Raw genomic sequence first — 21076 nt, 5'->3', positions numbered from 1 at the left:
AGAAGTGTTCGATCAAGCTTGACTGATCGGAACTTACGACGCATCGTATGTCTCTCCTACCATACTTGTGTATTATGTACGCATGAGAGTCGAGTCGCAGTAGCTTGACCATCGAAATTTTCCGTAGCGTTTTCGAAACAAAAAAGTAGAAAAAAACAAAAAATAAAATAAATCTAAACGACTTTCAGAAGCATATATCTCTCACGTACCTATGAAGGAATAAATTTCGCATCTTTGCGAGAAAGTTAAGCGTCTATATTTCACTCACAATATCGCACGGACGGTTGTAAAGAAAAACTATATATATATAGAAATAAAACATACGCGGCAATCTTATGCCAAGTTTGAAATTGATCTTCTTCCTCCCCCCCCCCCCCCCCCCCCCCGCGCATTTTCACGTATACTATACCTATGTGCATACATTCTCTTAAATCGTTTATTCTGCTCGTGTACTTTGCCAGCGGGGTAAAAGGGATGCAACGGGTATATAACGCTGCAACGAGCATGAGTAACGAGGGAAAAACATTATCGAACTAGCTGGCTGTGCAAGGAAGCTGTTTATACCGGAGGTAATGTTTAACCCGTACCTCGGTTTAGAGTTTCAAGCATTCTCGAGTTTGCATAACTGTGCGGCACTAGTTAATTCGCTAGTGCAATCTAAGCTGCCAAGAGCGATATAACTGCCTGGTACATCAGAGGTTCGTTTCTGTATAAACAAAAACAGTTCCATTAATTGCAGGAGGTCGACTCGACTCGCAATATCTCAAGGATAAACGGGCTGAATCGAAAATTATCTTACGAAAAGTGGAAAACAAGTCCGAGCTCATCGAAATCGTGTAAAAATCACCAGAGTTCAGTGTTCAATCACTTCGAACATCCTAACAATAACACCTTGATACACCAATTGTCGATATCTTAGCTTGTGGCGTTCAAATTTCTCTCAGAATCGTTTCCGTTACATTTTGTAGAGAGATTTTTTAACTCTTTCAGTCACGCGTTTATTTATTTTTTTTTTTGGACACGGAATTGAGTGCAATTATACGACCATTTCCTGTGTATTTTTCTACGCTGAATGCAAATTTAATCAAATTAAAAATCATCCCTAAAATGGGGTAAGAACGTAATGAATTATCAACGTTATTTCAGACGGTATTCTTGAATGAGACTTGTACCCACGTTTACTTTGAGACAATATAATTTTAGACAGAGAATATGTGCAACCCCCCCATACTATCTGCATGCACCCACGAGGAGGGTAAAAACTACCCCTATGCATTGAATTTTCATCTCTGTTTGTCAACCAATGAATTCGAAGCTTTTTTAGTATACGTTTATTATCAGATTTCACCGCCAACGAATTACATTCACGAAAATACGTTTTTTTTTTTTTTTTCTCTTTTGCATATGTTTATTTAAAACAATTATAAACAATTATGGATTCGCAAAAAATCCTAATCATTCCAAAGTTTAAGGTTTTTTTTTCATTAGTTGAAAATGCAAAAAAATTCAGGATTTTGCATGGAATATGACAAAGAAGGACAAAAAAAAAGAAAAGAAAAGAAAAAGAGTTGAACGATTCTTTCCATTTTCATAACTGTCGATTCCAACGGTCCGATCGATTCATCCCTAATCCTAGCCGATACGACGAAGGTGGGCGAGGAACGAAACCGTCGTTGGAATTCTTCGCTGCAGGGGTTGGTGTGAGCTGGTTATATAGCCGTTCTTTCTCGTCCTCCTTATTTTTTTTTTTTTTTTTTTGATTCATTTAATTTTTTCCCCTCCGTATTTCCATTTGTAACAGAAGAACCACCGCGCCGCCTTTCCCCGAGGCTTGTCTGGTTACGTGTGCGATTTCCTTTCTCCAGATAAGAGAGAGAGCGAGAAGATCCCAACCCAAGGCTCTTTCTTTCGAGTATAAATTACTTTGCTCCGAGCACACAATCTCCTCATCTCCTCCTCCTCCTCTTCCTCCTCCTCCTCCTCCTCTTTCCCTTCTTCGGTTACCTTGCACGATGCCCACAGAGTTATCTGTTAGCCACCGCCTCCAACGAGGCCAGCAGCCTCCTCCAATCAACTTGACGCTCCTTTACGGAAAGCACTTTTGTCATTAAACCCCGTGAACTGGTTGCGCCTAATTTTTAGTGTACAAAAGAAGAACGCGGAGGAAAAAAAGGAAGATAAAGAAGAAGAGGAAGGGGAAGAGGAGGAAAAACGGAGACGGAGCAAAGCTCGCTCGGCGCTCTTGTGTACCTACTTAGCAGACGTTAAATGGACCTCATTTACCTCGATCCTTGGTAAAGAGGCCTTTTCCTACCGCGAACACCCCGCGGACGCTATTTATAGCGACAATAGAGCCAAAGCGTTGACCGTCGGGCTTTTTTTATTCGATAATAATGAACGGGCTATCATTTCTACCGCCATGGTTGGACAGAGGCTACCCGGCGCATCAATTCCGCCTGTAATTAACGGCCTCGCGGCCGGGGGTTGACCGAGTTTAGGAAGGGCACTTATCCCTGATTACATCAAACACAGATTCTCTCTCCGATATTACCTCGCGATACCGGCAAACAGGTCAGACCATTTTACGAACGGACGGTCCGAACGGACTCTCATTTTTATTTCCTCCTATTTTTACCCCTTCGGTCAGGAACCGTGTTCAGACAGTCTGCGGTTGCTGGTGGAACGTAACGCGATACATGAAAGGAAAGTGAAAACTCTTTTTCGCTTCCGAAGTACGGTCGACAAAGGTAAATAACAAATGCCAACCCTTTTGCTTCTCGAGTTTTAAATTAAGGAGAGTATAGGGAGGATGGTCGACTCCACCAAATGGGTATACTCGACATCGACGACCCTTCACGGGTCTCAAACGGCGTATCATGGCGAGAGGTTTGATGTACAAAACAAGACTTTGAGGACGTGGTTGGTTAACGCCTCGAGCCAACTCGAGAAACATTCGATTCACGAAGTCCAAAGCATTACGTTAAGCTGGTTGTGGTACAAGTTTGTCAGAAGCTCAGACCCTGGTATCTCTCAGAGGTAGATTCGATGTAGATTTAAGTCCGTATCGTCGGAGACAAGGCGTTAGGTCCGTCAATTACGTAGGTAGGTATACACAGTTTTCATCCCCGAAGGAGACCAACGCGTTTTCGCCAGACCATGGATACCATTAAAGCGGAACGTCGAGCAGTGCGGGGTAGGGAAGTCGAAAAGCGGTACGAACGACGTCACGGAAACGAGAATCGAACCCAAGACCCTACATCTATACGTACACGTATACAAACGTATCCTGGTAAATATCGTAATTGAATTTCGCCGACGTTTGATGCCGGAGCAAAGATACGACGACGTCCTTTTCGTTGTAGATGCTTTTTCGCCAAAATTAACAATCCCTCTTCCTATAGTCGTCAAAGCGGACGGTTTCAATTTGTACGAAACATAATGGATACCGCTAGGCACGACGACCTCCTGACCTCGTACCTATTATCATCGTCCAAATTTTCTGTCCCGTTGTGCTGTACGCACTTAATAAGTATCCCTGAAGGGCGAGCTTTGTGGATAGCGTTTGTAGGTCGATGATGAGTGGCTGAACGATTCGCGGATATTCTCGTCCACCCTTCCAGCCCCTCTGCGTGTGCTTGCCAGTGTGACTGACGCGAGAGTTTGTCGAGAAAGTTCACCGCTCAGGTCGTTTGATGTTGGATAAGCTGTTCCACTCCCGTCTATTACACGTGTATTGCTGGTGGATCCTTTTTTTACACATGCACAGGAACGAATGCGAGCAATATATGGTATGTTCGGCCCGTTAATTACACCACCGCGTACCTACGGCGATACTCTCACCCCTTTGGGGTCATTTACTGACTACTTCGAATTCGGCACCCGGCCAAATTAACAAATTCCAAAACGACGGACTCGCGTTTTTCTCTTTTTTGTTTTTGTTTTTTTTTCCAATTCGATAAAAATTTCCGAGATTACGTTCAACGTGTATCGTCAAGGTTCGTGTATGGGTATTATTGATCCCGTAATAAAAATGAAATTAACCTACCAAGGTTTTCCCGCGAGTATACCGTATACGCTCGAAATTCATCGTCGATAGATATAATTAGAAGGCGGGATTAATTATATACCGCGGAGTGAAACTAAATTGTATTATACGCCGTACCTCGTAAACAAATAACGGTTTTTTTTTAAATCTTTTATTATCGTCTGTATTATATTTGCGATACAGGGGTTAAATGGTAGATGGAGAAAAATGATGAATAAGAAAATAGAAACGAAAAAATTTAAGAGAAAGAAAAAAGGTGTGAGATATGAAAGAAAAAACTACAGACGGTTATTGTCGGTGTGAAATCGCGTGGCAGAGATTTCGCCCCATTTTTATGTCACTTCGACAAACAAGAATGAAAAAAATAATGTAATAAAACGATCCGGTGACCCGTGAGTCGGGGTGAGTGAAAAAAAAAAAAAAAGTTACCCTGTCACCGTGCGATTGCATCAATTTACAACGAAATTGCAACAACATTAATACTCCAATATTAATACGCGCGCAAATAAGCGGCAAGGTAGATTTTGTAAAAAAAAAAAAAATTGCAGTCATTACCGCGATGCGTTTGAAGTACGTTGAAAGAATTAGGTTTAATTTTGTATTCTAAAGTAAAATTAGTCGTTACTATTGGCGTGCTTTGATATTTATATATATATATGCAAGACTAAAGTTAGACACCCTAAATTAAATCCAAACTTTTGTTTTGGTTATACCGTCCGAAATATGTCCGGACGTAAATCCGACGCGTAGGGTGGCAAAAAAAAAGAAAAACAAAAATCCCCGGTGTCTCGACAGAAAAAACATTTCCGTAGACCATGGAATTTCTGGCATTCAGAATACGCTATCCGATTCTCCCCTTTCCAACATTCTTCGCCTCTCTCGAGAACGAAACAAAACATACCGACCCTCATCACCCCGCTAACTGTTCATAAAAAAACGAAAACAAAAAAAAAACAAAACTTAAAAAAACTCATATATCCACTGGTACACCATCATTGTTTCAACTCGATGATGAAAAAAAAGAAAAAAACATAACTAGATTTACCGGCTCCTGTTCACTGACCTCTATGGGAAAGAGAACAAGTGGTTGAGTATGGTACAACGTATCCACGCACACGGATACATGGACATAGATCGTAAAAGCCTTGACGCAACACAAATGACATTAATTTGCATCGGAACACGTCGTGCCACCACAACGAGGCCTGGAGGCCACGATAACTCGTAAAACGACACTCAACCGCGCGTCACTGTCCGTCCAATTGGACTGCAGCTAATACCAGATCGAGGAAAGATCGAGGGCTAAAAGAATTCGTATCATACTTACGGGTCTTGTCGTACTGGATACCATTGAGCTCCTCGAAGCATGGTAAGGTGGCTAGGCTTCCGGGGGGTGTGCGAGGCCAGCATAAAAGAGAATCCCAGTCGACTTCGCACTCCGGTTCGTGCTGGGTATGTTCCTGACGTCGGTACTTCTCCAACGAGCATTTCACCTCCTCGGTAATCAGCGAGTCATTCAGCTCGTTGATGTAGTTGAGAACGTTGAGTACGTAGTTGACCTCTACGGGCATGGTGCCGTTAACCGAAACACCCTCCATCGTATGTCTATCTGAAGGTGATCCCTCAGTCTTCTCGACCCTCGACGCGTCGTCGAACGGTGCACCGGCGGTACCTGACCTTCCCCAGATCACCTTGGTCTCCTGGTCTCGTTCATCTGCGGCATGAGATCACCGGGTCAAAGGTCCTCCTGGTAGTTGGGAACGGGGCTAAGGTGGCGGTGATGGTGTCTACTGTGACTTTCTGGAGTAAGGGATGCGGAAAACCGTCGGAGTCTGCACATTCAGGAGCGTCGTCACCCGGCGCGGACTTGTCTCCCGAAGGCATGACTCCTCTCGTCGACGGATCGCGAGGAACAAACCGCTCCTCCGTCGACGGGATCCAGCCGACGGATGTGCCGATATGGATTTTCGCCTACCTACGTTCAAGCCCGATGCTTCTGTGCCAGCAACGCCGTTCTCGCTGTTTATCAACCAGAGCATGCGCGAAACCCACGCGGGGACAACGATGCGCCCATCCCCGAGTGTCCCAAGGAGTAACGCACTCCTTGTCCCGATCGTCATCCACCACCCTCGATGACACTGTACCCACCCCCGGCTTTTACCAACTCGGTAACGGACTGAGAGGGACCGGGTTTTGTGTCCAAGCTCACGTTTCGTCTCGTTTTCCCAAGAGACGAGGGAACGAAGACGGGACTTTGAACGATTTTCAAACGTCGAAGGCACGTCGAGATGCGTTGTGCCTTTATACCGGAAACGAGACGGAACCGCGGTTTAAAGACGTATCGTGTGTTTCGGGACCAATGGGGTTTGAATTTAGGAAAACAGATTGCCAAACGATATGTAAATTATGCTGGCGTAAGGATGCGTTTTTACTTTTAACAAACTATTCTCATTGTTTAAGAATTACTCCGAAAGAGTTGTAGTATAACTTTACGAAATATCATGCAAGTATATTTTCCGTCAATTTATACAGTTTACTGGACTTAAAACACTCCTTGTTAACTTATCAAAGATCATTGAACATTGAAAACTTTAAAAACGAACTTTAACTTCGTAATTAAGTTCTGATAAGTTTTATAGGGAAACCAGCCCTTTGACGTGAAACATAATCAAAAAAAAAAGGAAATAGGAAATCATGGACCAAGATCGGAATAGCTCGGTAATTAATATTCTTCAATTAAGTTGCGTTATATGCAGCAATTCGCATGTTCTGTTAAATTTTCATCGATATCAGCTCATTTTGTTCTCAAATGAATTCTTCACAAATCAAGTCACATGGATTTTCGATCAAATATTCAATACCTACATATTTACATCTAATATTCATTTATTATAATCTATAACACAATTTATTATAATATTACCTATAAACCTGTATTGATTTGACATAAGTTAGTTTTTTTCTGCCGATAGGAGAGCTTAGGAAAAAATTCAATTTCGACAATTTGTAGAGTAAGTCATTCGCGAACAAAATAATCTGTGATATATTGAAACTGGATGAGTGGTGAAGTTTCTTCTTAAAAAAAAAAAAAGAAAAAGTGGCCGATTACGGCGCATGAAAAGTTATTGATAACTGAACACTTTCCGAACAAATCCATTGTCGTTTTCTTCTTTTTTTTCCTATCTTTTGCACCTTCGTATTTAGGGGATATTGTTTTGACATAGCTCAATTTATTTAACCTCAGTTGCATTGGACTTCGGTCTTCATATTTCGCTAATTTTACGTTTGAATATTATTTTAACCGTACCGTAAACCTTACGCATCCTCAATATTGACAATGGGAGGAAAAAACCCACAACTCGGAGTCTTTTCGGGGATAATAGCGGTTTGGTGTGAATAACTTCGGTCTTCAAACACGCAAGAAAAACTGCAAACTGACAGACAGTAGATATTGAAATTTTTTCGAGGGACGGTGGGCAGAATTTTTAACTCTCTTCACTATACGGAGGTAATTCTCTGCGGATTAAACAAACTAATCCTTCAACATTACGGACAGAATTATTTTGTAAACCTATCAGATTATAATTGTACAAATTTCAGACCGTATTTTCTAATCTTTGTAAACTTTCAATCAAACTTTTCCTCCTTTTACATGAAAACGTATGAATAGTATTTTTATTATATGTACAGTATCGAGAAATTATCAACATCTAAATGATTGAACAGTTACCGAGGTAAGAAAAATCAAAAAAATTATACATCAGTAATATTAAACAATCGAAATGTTATGTATTCAGTGTTTTTTTCTTTGAAGGAGTAAAAAAAATTTCGAGTGGCGTCTGAATAGCATCCTAAAATTTCGTTGGCCTGCAGTTTTTATGGGAAAATTCTTCGAATCGCGAAACCGCTGATAGATTGGCAAAACCGGTTAGTTTTTTTTAAATATGTTGATTAAGGTTTGCCTGTAAATTTTATAAAAATTCCATGACTACTGTGATTTCCAAAAAAAAAAAAACAAAAATCGCACGTAATCATCAGTGATTTTGTTTTTACCATCTAACGAACAACAAATACTCCGTCTTACTGGCGTAATTTTCAAAGTTCATATAATTAAGGACAAAATTTTTAAAGATTTCATGATTACTGTAATCACAGTGACTGCGATATGATTGCAAATAATTACGTTAACGGATAACGATTGTCAGACTTCAGGGATTTTCATGATTACAACGCGATTACAATTATTACAAAATGACTACAATAACGGTTGTCACAATGAATGCTTCAACGGCAAACCCCTCGAAAAGGGTTAACTCGAGGGGGTATTCAGTCATAGATCAGGTGACGAGCGACTTCGATGTCTGCAATGATTTCAATGATCTCAAGTGATTTCAAGCGATTATAAAATGACTGCTTTGCAAAATGGTTTGCGATTTTAACGAGTGATACATACACGTGCGATTTCATGTGATTTCAAGGGATCTCATACGATTTTATGCGATATAAAGCTATTTTGCGCGATTTCAATAGACCTCGAGTGATTTCGAGTGATTTCAATGATTTCAAGTGATTTTAAACGATTTTAAAGCGACTGCTTTCCGAAGTTGTTTGCGATTTCACACGACTTAACGCAATTACACGTGATTTCGAGTGATTTCAATAATTTCGCGTGATTTTAAAGCAACTGCTTTCCAAAGTGGTTCGCGATTTCAACAAGCGAACACACGTGCAATTTCACGCGATTTCACACAATTTCGGGTAATTACGCGTGATTTCGAGTGATTTCAAGTGATTTCAACCGATTATAAGGCATGCTTCGGCAAAGTGGATCGCGATTTCACACGTTTAAGGCAATTACACGTCATTTCGAGTAATTTCAATAATTTCGAGTGATTTTAAAGCAACTGCTTTCCAAAGTGGTTCGCGATTTCAACAAGCGAACACACGTGCAATTTCACGCGATTTCACACAATTTCGGGTAATTACGCGTGATTTCGAGTGATTTCAATAATTTCAAGTGATTTTAAACGGTTTTAAAGCGACCGATTTCCGAAGTTGTTTGCGATTTCACACGATTTAACGCAATTACACGTGATTTCGAGTGATTTCAAGTGATTTCAACCGATTATAAGGCATGCTTCGGCAAAGTGGATCGCGATTTCACACGTTTAAGGCAATTACACGTCATTTCGAGTGATTTCAATAATTTCAAGTGATTTTAAACGGTTTTAAAGCGACCGATTTCCAAATCGTTCCGCAATTTCAACAAGTGAATAACCCCCTGGAGTCAACTAGTGAAAACGGTGTTTTTCGGCCACCACGTATGCCTCGAGCGCGACTGCGCCCCTTCCCATCAATTTCGCACCCTCGGCGGTCTGACTTATTGGCTCTATTCGTCCCTTCCTCAATCTCCTTAAACACCCCGCGATTGATTCTCCCGCGGCTGCAGCAGCTGCTTCCGGACTTCCGTCTTACGTGAATTTCGCGTTATCCGGCCGAAGTCTGCGAGAATTGCGCGAGATGCGATCGGGCGAATATTATAATCGGTTGTAGTAACGCGAACGCGTTAGCCTTTTATCTCCGCGTTTTTATTTCGTCGGGAAAAAACGGAATTATTTCGATCGTTACGCTTGCCTTTTCAGATCATACATTTACCGCCGCGATAATAATATAACACGACGAGCATTTCACACCGCCAAATATACGTCGTGATATAAATAAACACGCACGTATCGGGAGAATTGTCTTATTTTTTTTTTTACCTTTCTCTTTTTCTTTCATTCTTTTTTTTTTTCAACAGAATCGAGCCATACTGTAACGGTTTTTCATTTACGAAAAATTGTTATCGATTGCGATAAGATGCGAAGGTTATTTTTTCTCGTAAAAATCATTTCCATACATTTTACACACACGCGTAACACGTATTCAATTACTTTATAGTGCGCAAATTTATATAACGCATGACTGTCGAATAAATCCACGATTTCGGTTTATAGCTGCGTTCCATTCACGATCAGTTGAGAAAAAACACGTCTGCGATCCGATAAAACGAGATCAGGCAGGAGATTATTTTATATCGGCAGTAAAACATTGAAAAATCGCCAAAAAATTCACTCCGATATTGTTGGAAAAGTTTTAAAATGATTTAATTGAGTGACAGAAATTTTCAGACACGGTGAAGAAAATCGGTATTTTAATACTGACGATGAAATGAAAATTTGTTGGGATGAATATTCTCTCAACTTGAAAATCTACGAAACAAGGCAAAAAACTTGATACATGACACGGTGAGGTGGACATAAAAATATGTCACAAGATTTAAGAATCTCATTTTAAAAATTCGACAGCACAAAAGTTTTAAAGTACTGTCATATGACATTTTTTTCCCGTCAAAATTCCGGCGTGTCAGCGTCTTACGAATTTTCTCATTTTTCGTATATATTTGACCAATTTGCCGCCGCGTATATTAAATTCTTTCATGTTTCCTCAACTTTTTCCGGTGAATTATTGATTTCATTCAAAATGTCAAAAAATATCAGCCTGTCACAAGTTGGCATGAAAATATATCCAAAAATTCATACATTCCTTTTATTTCAAATTTAATAAACTGGTTCAACGGAATTCAAATTTATTGGAAAAAAAACAACCAGAATTCATTGAGCATTGAATTATCTCGGGTAATAATAATTTATAATTAATTATGCAAAAAGTGTGCAAGAGGTAGTTTTTTTTTTTTTTTTTTTTTTTTTTTTGTTGGTTAATAAGTCGGCTAATGTTAAGAATAAAGAGTGTCGGTCAAAAAATTATACGTTTGAATTTAAATACGAATTGTTTCAACCGTATTATAGCAATGAAAAAATGTATTGAATACAAAGAAATCTTCACTGAGAAAAATTTCATTTGTTAAAGTAACTAGAAAAGTTCGGTAAAACAGGTATCGTTAAAAAAAAGTGTTTGAATATTGTTGGAATTATGAAAAACGAGGTACGCCTAAACATTTTGCGCTAACTATATTTATGGATTGTGTTAAAAATTGAAAATATTTAAGGACTGAGCGGTAACCGTAAATAAAAATTTCTCTCAGCGTTGTCGTGAGTTTGAATAAACTTGTTCTCAGAGTTAATCGATTGTTTCCGCACAGAATCAATAAAATTCCTGATCTTATAGACATCCGGTCATTCCTTGTATTATTTACCACTTTTCTGGGTCACTGTATATTCGACTAGCGTTTCGTACGATGTCACAATCGCATCGGTCAATTACGATATGGCTCAATTAGGGTCATCAATTGCACCGGAATTTCTCTAACTGCAGGTAATTGCAGGCAGGCAGTGTTGAAATATGGGTTTGCACCTCGAATACGACGCACGTTTCAAGCTGAATACTCTGACTGACAAAAGTTATTGGACGATACGTTACGTTACGTTTCGTTTCGTTTCGTTTCGTTTCGTTTCGTTTCAGCTACTTTTTTCCATTCCTGCTTGACACGAGTATAGGTTTATATTGCCGCTCACTTTTTCAAGCTTACCACGTTTGCCAAATAAGCTTGCCGAGTGAAAGCTCTCGCATTTATAACTCGGCAAATGAATATATTTATTTGAACCGCGGTATGTTCCAACAGTCCGAATAACTTTTGTTAGTCGAAGCGTATACCGTGGTTTTATTATTTATTTCCTTCTACTCCTTCTCTCCCCTGCCATAATCCCGTACCTTTTTTTACCCTAGCGTTTTTCTCTTCTTTCTTTATTCTTTTAACATTTTCACGTTTACTACTTTTCTCACACTTTCGCGCACTCGTCGCTCCGCGCGAGATAAATTTACAAAAGACTCGGGGCAAGGGAAATATTATACGTGTATGAGTTGCCTCGAGGACCGACTCTTATACAATGTCTCGAAACAGATTGAATTAGACTCTTTGAAACTCAATTATTTCGTCAGCTCTGTAAATATGGAAATGAATTGTATTCAAAGAAAAAATCTAATAAAATTAAAAAAAATGGTAACAAGGAAGATAAAGGAGGATAAAAAGAGGTGAGATATAGAAACGGAAGTGGAAAAAACGCGCGTTGTTTTACATTAATATACAGAAGCGAGAAGAATAAAAACGTTTTTTACGCGTGTTCGGGAATTTTAACAAGAAACAAAATTTGACGTGAGAATTATTTGCCAATACGTAATTTTTCATGAAAATTGTTTCTCTTGTTCAAATTTGAAAAAGATGAGAAAATACCGTAACCAACCTCTAAAATTGTTGTTCACAATTTTACACTATAATTTCACCTCTTTTGCTGTTGTATACAATTAATAATATGAAAAACTGCTTTGGATCAAATTTACTTTTATCATCCATCGACTTGAATTATGAAAAATCATTATGCATGTATTTAACAATAATAATTACGGGGGTGGATTAAATTCGGGAATTATTTTCCCGCATTTGTACCTGTCACTTGGCCGTATGGAGAAAAACGTCCCGTTTAATTAAAAGTTTCGTTCTGCGCATGGGATTATCCTTCAGCTTTAAGAGAAAAGAGAGAGTAAGAACGGAGTTGAAATTTTCTGTGTATAAACTCGTTGCTGATACGTCCGAATGTATTACAAAGTTAAATTCTCCATTGTTTATCCTGGAGGTTTGAGAATAATACTCCTATAGAGGAATACAAGAACTCCTGTTGTATCTACATTTTCCAAAGAGGAATCCGACGATTTTACATCCGAGAAAATATTTCACCGAGAAATATTCGCGTTTGAATAGAGAATAATAATTAATGAGAGAAAATGGCGCCTGTTAAAATTTACAACAACGATGAAACGGACGATCGAATAATCCGTGTATTATAATAAAATATTCACATTTTTACGGGAATTGTTAACGCAAAATTAGTTACACAATAATTCACACTTGGGCTAACCTGCTGTGTAATTATTACGCGATTTGATATCTAGGTGCGAATCATTTGGCCAGAGTTAAGCCAACGGTGAAATTAATTTATGGAAGATTGAATCAGCGAGCGATTGGCGAGCCCAATCTTCATATCGTCCGTAATATCGAAGCAGAGGGATAATATTGAAGTTAATAATCGGTCGAATACATGCATGCGCTATCGTTTTAATTTAATCGATAATGCGGAAAATGCGCACTTTTAACAATCACCGATTACCGCGCGCGCGGTTAAACGTGACTTTTCAATTTCGTTTGACGCAATAGCGAACGGAGACGAAGAGGAAGTAGGATAAAAAGTAATAAACAAATTGTTTAAAACACGTTTCCGAGCGCGCATTGACGTGTTACTTTATGTTAAAACGATATCACATCTCGAGTAGGACTGAAATTAATGCATACTCTACGCTTCACTAACTAGGCACACTTCGCCTTCTAGTGCTAATGGGCTTATCTTCGTCAAATATTTACCCAGTTAATAAGATTTGCCAACATTGCTCTAGCGGCACCCACTTACCACCGTCTCTCTTCTTCTCGACGTAACGATGCCGCGGTAAGTCGGTTTAAAAAAATAACTCCATTTCTTCCCTTCGATTAACCGTGCGCAATGTACGCGAGGAAAGAATAAAATAAAAATATACTCTCCTCGCACTCACGTTACACTTTGAAGAACGACCGCTAATTTACCATCAACGTCACAGCTCGTTTATTTATACTTGCCGCAAGATATAAAAGACAAATTTTAACATTTATATTATATACCGTGTATCGAAACAGTTTGCGCATGAATTTTAATCGCCGTTATAAACTTTTAAAACTACTGTACGGTATGTTGTGCAAATTAATTTACTGCACTTGTACGTAACTTTGGAAATCTAAACTACGCGGTGTGGAAGAAAGTTGGGAAAACGCAGTTCTTATTATTATTTTTCTATAAATCAATCCGAGGAGAAATTTCTACGGAAGTACAAAAACTATTACTTAAAATCGAACTTCGGCCTTCGACGTTGTATAAAAATTGCAATCTTGTATAACATGGGAACTAAAGAAGCGATAATGTTTTGACCAAATTATTGATATTAATTAAAGCTGGAATTCGATATTGTGTAATAACTACTGTAATTACATATTCATTTGCAAAGTCGTTAGTTTTATAATACATCCGAAGAACTAGGAGCTTCCATAGCTGTTGATGCAGAGTTAAGCATCCTCGAGTTCTGACGTCGAAATATTCACTAAATCTCAGTAGGTATGTGTATATGTATATGTATGTGTGTATATATATATATATAACTCCGGACGTACAAGAGATTCCATCTACATATTTCGAATAATTCATACGAAGTATATATGAATATACAAAACAACGCGAAAGATATTCTCTTTCGCAAGGACGTTACGTGATTATACAAGGTGACGTATATTATCGCGTTGTACCGATAATAACATGCACATCTCTTTCCCCCTGCTACGAAATACATGCGTAAAGATGTATAACAAAATTGCCAAGACTTGTTTAAAATATTTTCAAACATCCTAGTGACGCCGTTATTTATTTATAATTTTTTAAGTTCTAGAGCTTTGGCTAGAATTTTCATCGAGTATTGATTATGTTTGTACAGGTATACTTCCTCAGTCAACGCTTTGTATCTTCAAATTATAATTCAAACCGACGAGAATTTTCGCGTCGCGTGATTTGTGGCGCCATCTGTAGAAACTAAGCTGCGACACGAAGGCGGTAATATTTAACCTTAAAAACAACAAACCCGTTTCTACAAGCAGCGTAAAGTTAGACTTCAACGAAATCAACGATAAATACATATAAAACGTTTGTGAGAGTGAAACACGGTAAAATTTCTTTCCAGGATGTTGGATTATTAATTTTTTTTTTATCACCTAACCTACAAATACGGAGATTGGCAGGAACGATTAGATTTAGACGGCTGGCAGCACTGTGGTTGGAACCGGCAAGCAGACGACAGATAACGTCGTCGTCTGCAGGTAGTTCGGCAATTTGCTTTTGCCCGTTGCTGCCGTGAATCTATTTCTGATCAATCACAATCTCCTTCTGTTCCACTCCCGCCGCACTTCATCGACAAGTTAGCTCTGCGTACGAGACGAGACGAGACTAGAAAACATCGAACGAATTCATCGCCGAAATGGAATAATCGTTGACGAATGTAGCCGAGGTAGAAAAAACAAAAAACTCAATAATGGATCGCATAGTAATACTCGTGGCGAGTATCCACCTTTTTTACTGCCCCTTCACCAAAGTTGAAGAGAGTTTCAACCTGCAGGCGATGCATGATATTCTCTACCACGGTTTTAACCTGACAGAAGTGAGTACAAATTTTACCACAAAAATACGCTGTGGTTACTCAAACAACAGGTCTAAAATAGCCAACTCGACTACCATGGCGATTCGATAAGCTTTTCTCAGACTGGTCGTTAGTGTAACGCTTGTCGTATTTACCTCTTTTATTTTCTACCATAACAACGCCGATCGTTGATCGATGGAAATCGTCTGGCAATCTCTGGGAAAAGCCTCGCCAAAAGCTGTGTACGAATTCTGAAATAATTCCTCTCTCCTCTACCAACTGCCGTCTGATGATACGTATGCATCTATTTTTCCTTGAATTTAGTACGATCATCGTGAGTTTCCTGGAGTTGTGCCAAGAACATTTCTGGGTCCAATCATGATCTCCTGTATTGCGACGCCCTTTGTTGCAGCTGTTGATTACCTCAATCTCAGCAAATTATTCTCCCAATATGTCGGTGAGCTGTTATTTATCTTGACGCATGTTTATTTGTTAGTTATTTTTTGGTAGAAATATAGATGAATTTTGAAAAAGAATCTTCTCAGGGTGATTATTCAGTCTAAATGACATGTTCGTAATTTAATAATCCTATGCGCAAAGAAAGTAGAACGGGAATAAAATATGGGATGGAAATTCGCAATGTTAACGCTGCGATAAATCTTTGGCAAAAATTTTTACTTAAATTTAAGTATATTTGAATTTCACACTAAACCATAATAAAGCGAAACGTAGTCATATCATAGATATAGTGTTTCCCTATGTAAACGTTACAGATTTCAACCACATAATAAAATTACGTACCTAAAGTTTCAATCGAGATCAAAAAATAAAATTGTCGCCACTGCTAAGTTCTGATAAGTTCTCGGACTAATATGAATAGCGGTAGTTCAATTCTTATAGCTAAAAATTGCATCGACTTGCGTTTGTATTTTTCACAACCGAGTATGAGTGAAAACTTAAAATCGGTTGGAATTTCAGATAAATATAAAACCTCTGTTGGTAACGTTTTTTCCGAAAACTTTATACCTTTTCGTTTTAATTACTTCGGAAAAAGGAACTCATCTAAATTCTTTTTCATTTCCAGTGAGAGCTGTACTGGGCCTGATGGTAATAGCCACGCTACGACTGTACAGACAGGCGTTACAGCAAATATTCGGCCTCCAGTTTGTCAAATGGTTTGTTGCAATCACCATAACGCAGTACCACTTCATGTATTACCTGAGCCGTCCTTTGCCAAACATCATGGCCATGCCTCTAGGTGAATAAAGGACTTCAAGCTAGTCATTTCGTTACCTCCCACTTTGGGTCGTCTTCAGAAATTAACGTTCGAATGTGTTGTACGTCGATACAGAGATCGGTGTCAATGTTTATTTGTTGTCATTGTCTAAGCAGTCTCACGTTACGCGTGTGAGCTAAAAATTGCGTTTCGTTAAATAAGAAAAATAAAAAAATTCTACGTACAATCGACACAGTCCTGTGATAATGTAAATTCAACATGAAGGTTTGTTCGGAAGATTGTTCATTTGTACATGTATATTTGAGTGAATTCAAAGACAGTTTTCCCGATTGCATGTTCGTTAGAAATCAAAGGGTGGAACTCGAATGGCCTATTTCAAAAGGCGCTCCTTTGATGAAGAAAGTAAGCTTTATGCCTGTGTATATCGTCGACTAGCATTTGCCGATTGCTCTTATCTTTAGTAAAAGTTTCATATTATTTGACTCTGATGCCACTGAAAAAATGCTGATATTATCATAAGTAACGTCAATTGATCTTATTCAAACGTGTGATAATATTTATGTTGCAGATAAAACTCGAAATACATAAATTGAACGCATTAAGTAGCATCAAGGTCTAATAGTAGCTAGAAAAGAAATAAGGTATGGCTAATTTCGTATTCGTCGAGGTATTTCTTTATTTTAAGAAAAATGATTCGTCTACACTTTCACTCCGCAGCTTTTTTAAATAAGCATAATCATCAGCCTGTCCCCCCAATTTTCCGATCACTGCAATTATTATTCTCTCTTAGTCCCAGTAGCGTGTTGATCAAAATAATCATTGAGCTGAAATTTCATTTTCTAGTTCTGCTCGCACTCTATGGTTGGCTCAGGCAAGACCATGTAACGTTTATCTGCTCATCAGCGGCAGCCATCATTATATTCAGAGCCGAATTAGCTATGCTATTAGGACTATTTCTCATCCATGACTTAGCCAGTACGAAACTTACGATACCGAGGTACTTTGAAACAGAATACTATCCATCATCACGCCTCAAATCTGGTCATATTTTATTAACTGTATTGGTTTCAGATTGCTCAAAATATCGATACCCTCGGGCATTTTATTTCTGGGAATCACCGTGATCATAGATTCGATTTTTTGGAGTCGTCCTTTGTGGCCCGAGGGTGAAGTCTTCTACTTTAACACGATTCTCAACAAAAGTAGTCAGTGGGGTGTATCCTTTATAAATAACACTGAAACTGTTTCACTTAATCGATGAGCAAATAGAACGATTTACTTTCAAGTCAAATGTTTCTTCCTCCTTAATACCAGAATGTAGACGTCACCATTTCTTTGGTACTTTTATTCTGCTTTGCCTCGCGGCCTGGCTTTCTCGTACCTTTTCATACCACTGGGAATGATGTGGGACAGGAGAGTGCGCGCTCTAACTATTCCCGGAATTTTTTTCGTCCTACTCTTCTCTTTTCTACCGCACAAAGAATTAAGATTCGTTATATACGTCTTCCCGCTTCTGAACATTGGAGCAGCGGCAGCTTGTCACAGGATGTGAGTTTCGCACTTGTACATATTTTATCAGCAAACCAGCAAAACTCGTTCCAGGAAAAGTAATTCTGTTCTTCGCCAAAATCGTAATTTTTGTGTTTTATTTTCTACTAGATGGGAGAACAGAGCAAAATCAACGTGGAACGGATTTTTCGCACTGGCTGTTCTCGGTCATCTAATTTTGAATGCCATATTCTCCATGTTCCTGCTCTGCGTGGCAGGCTCCAACTATCCTGGAGGTTTGGCTATTACCAGATTGCATCGATTAGAGAAAGATGCCATTGAACCGGTACACGTGCACATAGATGTCCTAACTGCACAGACTGGAGTCTCTAGGTTTACGCAGACTAACAAAAACTGGATGTAAGTGATACTCCCTTTTTTCAAAATAATTTTCACTTGTATCCGTGCGGACAAGTCGTTCATTTACTCGCGACTTCCTGACTGAGATATTTTTAAAACGATGGGCTGCTAATGATGAATGATGAAAATCTTACTATTTTGAGATTCTCTCGAACGATTCTTTACCTTTCAGATATTCCAAACAAGAAAATATAACAATTGATAGTCCTGAAATGCTGCAATTCACGCATTTATTAATGGAAGCTAAAAGTAAATATTCGCCAAACATAAAGCCGTACATGAAAACTCACGATATATTAGACTCGGTCGACGGATTTTCTCATATCACGTTAAACTACAATGGTATACCGCCGATAAAGATAAAAACGAAACCCACTATTTTTATAATGAAGCGAAAAGCAAATATTAAATACGATCCGATAAAAGCTAGAGTTACGAAAGATCTGAATGATGGATTAACAAACTTTGAAGATGATGCCAAAAACGTTGCTCTGAATTCTGATGGTACTCGTCAAGATCTGGATAATATAGGATTTATATTCGAAGACATTGAAGCGTCATTAGAGGCTATTGGAAAACCGTTGGAGCAAATATCAAGTGATTTGTTGCCGCATGAAAATGTAGTAATTATTACTGACAAGTCAGACGTAACTTTAAATGATATTGTAGATTATTCCACACCGAGCACTGAAAATGCGGATGAGATTAATGTGGAAGTAGAAGAGAAAAGTAAAAGTGAATCGATGGAGATAATAGACACATCTGATGGTGCAGGGTCGGAAAACTACAACTATTTGCAGAAAACTGAAAACAGTATTGAGCTAGATGATGATTCAGAGACGACTGAAGAAGTCTTTATGGTAGAAAGAAGCAATTCTGGTGAATGCGATGCGCGTATCGAAGAAGAAGCATTGCACGAGCAAGTTGCAAGCGGTGGTAAAATCGACCAGCAAAAATCAGGTAGTTTAAAGAAATCGATGAAAAAATTAATCAAGAAGAAGATGGGCGAAGCTAAGTCTAAGAAAGAAAGCTCCAGCGACAACGAGTTAGAAGAGATCCAAGAATATGATAAGAGTGATGTAAAAATGCCAAAACGTAATCTACCTTCAGTGTCGCAAAAAATGAAGCCAGTATTGAAACTTGAGTCTAAAGAAAAGAACGCAATTTCAATGGAGAGGACAAAAGTCCACAAAGAAAACGTCATTCATGTCAAGGAGAGTATCAGAAATATAATTAACCAATTCAAGGAATTTGAAAAGGATTTAGCTTCTGAAGATCCAGTGTCTCTGAAGAAATGGTCCAATGATGAATTAAGCGACTATTCAACAGAGTACACCGAAGAAATTGGAGCGGCATCTTTAGAAGAAAATATTGTAGAAATGGATAAATATATTGTCGAAACACAGGATATTGAAGCGGTGAAAGGAGCGAGAGAAAATTTGAAACAAATTATTGATCAATTCAAGGAGCTAAAGAATGAATTATCTTCAGATGAAGATGATCGGTTCGATCAGATATCCGCTGATTACATAAACAGACCAATTTCAGAGACTTTGATGTTATTCAGTGAAGCGTTAAAAGACTTGGTGGCACGTAGAAAAGAAAGAGCAGCTAAGTTGACACTTGAAATTCAAACTGAGCATGAATTGAAGAATAATGATGTGCCAAACGATGAGTCGGTAAAGAATCCAAAAACTGTGAATTTACAGCCTGACATGAACAAGAAGCTTAAATCAAGAATAGCGGGTAATGATGATTCAGAAACTGCACAAGTTTGGCAATCCTCTGCTTCCTCGAATGCAGATTCAATTGAAATACTTGCGGAGAATGTGGAAATTGCGGAGAAAACAGAAAAGACAGAATTTAAAGCACAACGCAGGACCATGATAGAAGAGAAATTTCCTGAGGTGGAAAATCAAAAGACGGAGCAGAATGAAAACAAAGTTTTGAATACTTGATACCATGATAATATATAACTAGTGAGTACAGACTGTTCCCAGTGAATTGCAATGCGCCAAGAAAAATATGTAAATATGTTTCTGTGATACCAAAGTTTACAATTTGAACCATTGCTTATATTTCAACTTGAATACCAGTTGAGTAGCTCTGATGCTACTTTTCCGAATCAAAAATGGAATCAGCAAACTTTGAATGGTCTGTAAGTTTCATTTTTTTCTCAGAATATTTTTCACCGTCGTTTACACCAAATTATCAAATATGTTATAAAAGTTGAAACAGACGAAGTTCTTTTATTCAAATACTTTCAAAGTGCCTTAAAAATGAGCTCCTAAATTCTTTAGTAAGTAAGCTGAATAATCGTACATACGGTATATATCGTGGAAAATGTATATAAGAAATGAAATGTTGTGTATCATTGTGTTACAAAAAGTAAAGACATTTAACTTTAAACGTGTATTCATTCTCAAAGATAACTGTATCTATTTCTTTTAAAAACTGTTGTTAACATGTTAATAACATCAATAAGTATTAGTGATAAACTGCTTTTACACAATTCAAATTGCAAACGACGATTAACAAAATTCAATCCACGGCTTTCTTCGTTGCACAACAATAAATAAACCAAAAGCCTTGAGCAAGGCCTATGATAACACCACCTACAGTAACGT

General features: G+C 38.4%; 2 protein-coding genes across 7 annotated transcripts in view; one reads left to right on the top strand and one right to left on the bottom strand.

The window, feature by feature from the left end:
- LOC124181317 (diuretic hormone receptor-like) overlaps positions 1 to 13469 on the bottom strand; it is a 28942-nt gene extending 15473 nt beyond the window's left edge. Inside the window, exons 1-2 of one of the 3 annotated variants that reach the window (XM_046567779.1) lie at positions 12958 to 13469; positions 5373 to 5759 (exon numbers count right to left, since the gene is read on the bottom strand). In XM_046567779.1, coding sequence (XP_046423735.1) covers positions 5373 to 5643 — 271 coding nt within the window. In that variant the 5' untranslated portion in view covers positions 5644 to 5759; positions 12958 to 13469. Of the gene's footprint in view, positions 1 to 5372; positions 5760 to 6745; positions 6754 to 12488; positions 12850 to 12957 lie in introns of those variants that run through there. The other 2 variants (XM_046567778.1, XM_046567780.1) reach the window with 2 other exon arrangements.
- A 1468-nt stretch (positions 13470 to 14937) lies between these two features.
- LOC124181307 lies at positions 14938 to 20858 on the top strand. 4 transcript variants are annotated; one of them, XM_046567738.1, is made up of 8 exons: positions 14938 to 15325; positions 15629 to 15761; positions 16389 to 16562; positions 17385 to 17538; positions 17613 to 17757; positions 17863 to 18089; positions 18201 to 18449; positions 18622 to 20858. In XM_046567738.1, exons 1-8 carry the CDS (start codon positions 15200 to 15202, stop codon positions 20405 to 20407), a joined length of 2994 nt encoding a protein of 997 aa, XP_046423694.1. In that variant the 5' UTR covers positions 14938 to 15199; the 3' UTR covers positions 20408 to 20858. The 4 variants fall into 4 exon arrangements, with proteins under 4 accessions (XP_046423694.1, XP_046423695.1, XP_046423698.1 ...); XM_046567739.1 differs by lacking the exon at positions 14938 to 15325 and having other exon boundaries at positions 15723 to 15761; positions 16389 to 16479; XM_046567742.1 differs by lacking the exons at positions 14938 to 15325; positions 15629 to 15761 and adding an exon at positions 17110 to 17182 and having other exon boundaries at positions 16389 to 16479.
- Positions 20859 to 21076: the final 218 nt, after the last annotated feature.

The sequence above is a fragment of the Neodiprion fabricii genome, chromosome 4 (assembly GCF_021155785.1).
Source record: "Neodiprion fabricii isolate iyNeoFabr1 chromosome 4, iyNeoFabr1.1, whole genome shotgun sequence".
NCBI classification, from domain to species: Eukaryota; Metazoa; Arthropoda; class Insecta; order Hymenoptera; family Diprionidae; genus Neodiprion; species Neodiprion fabricii.
Note: the sequence above shows the minus strand (reverse complement) of the source record. Positions and strands in the feature narration are given on the sequence as shown.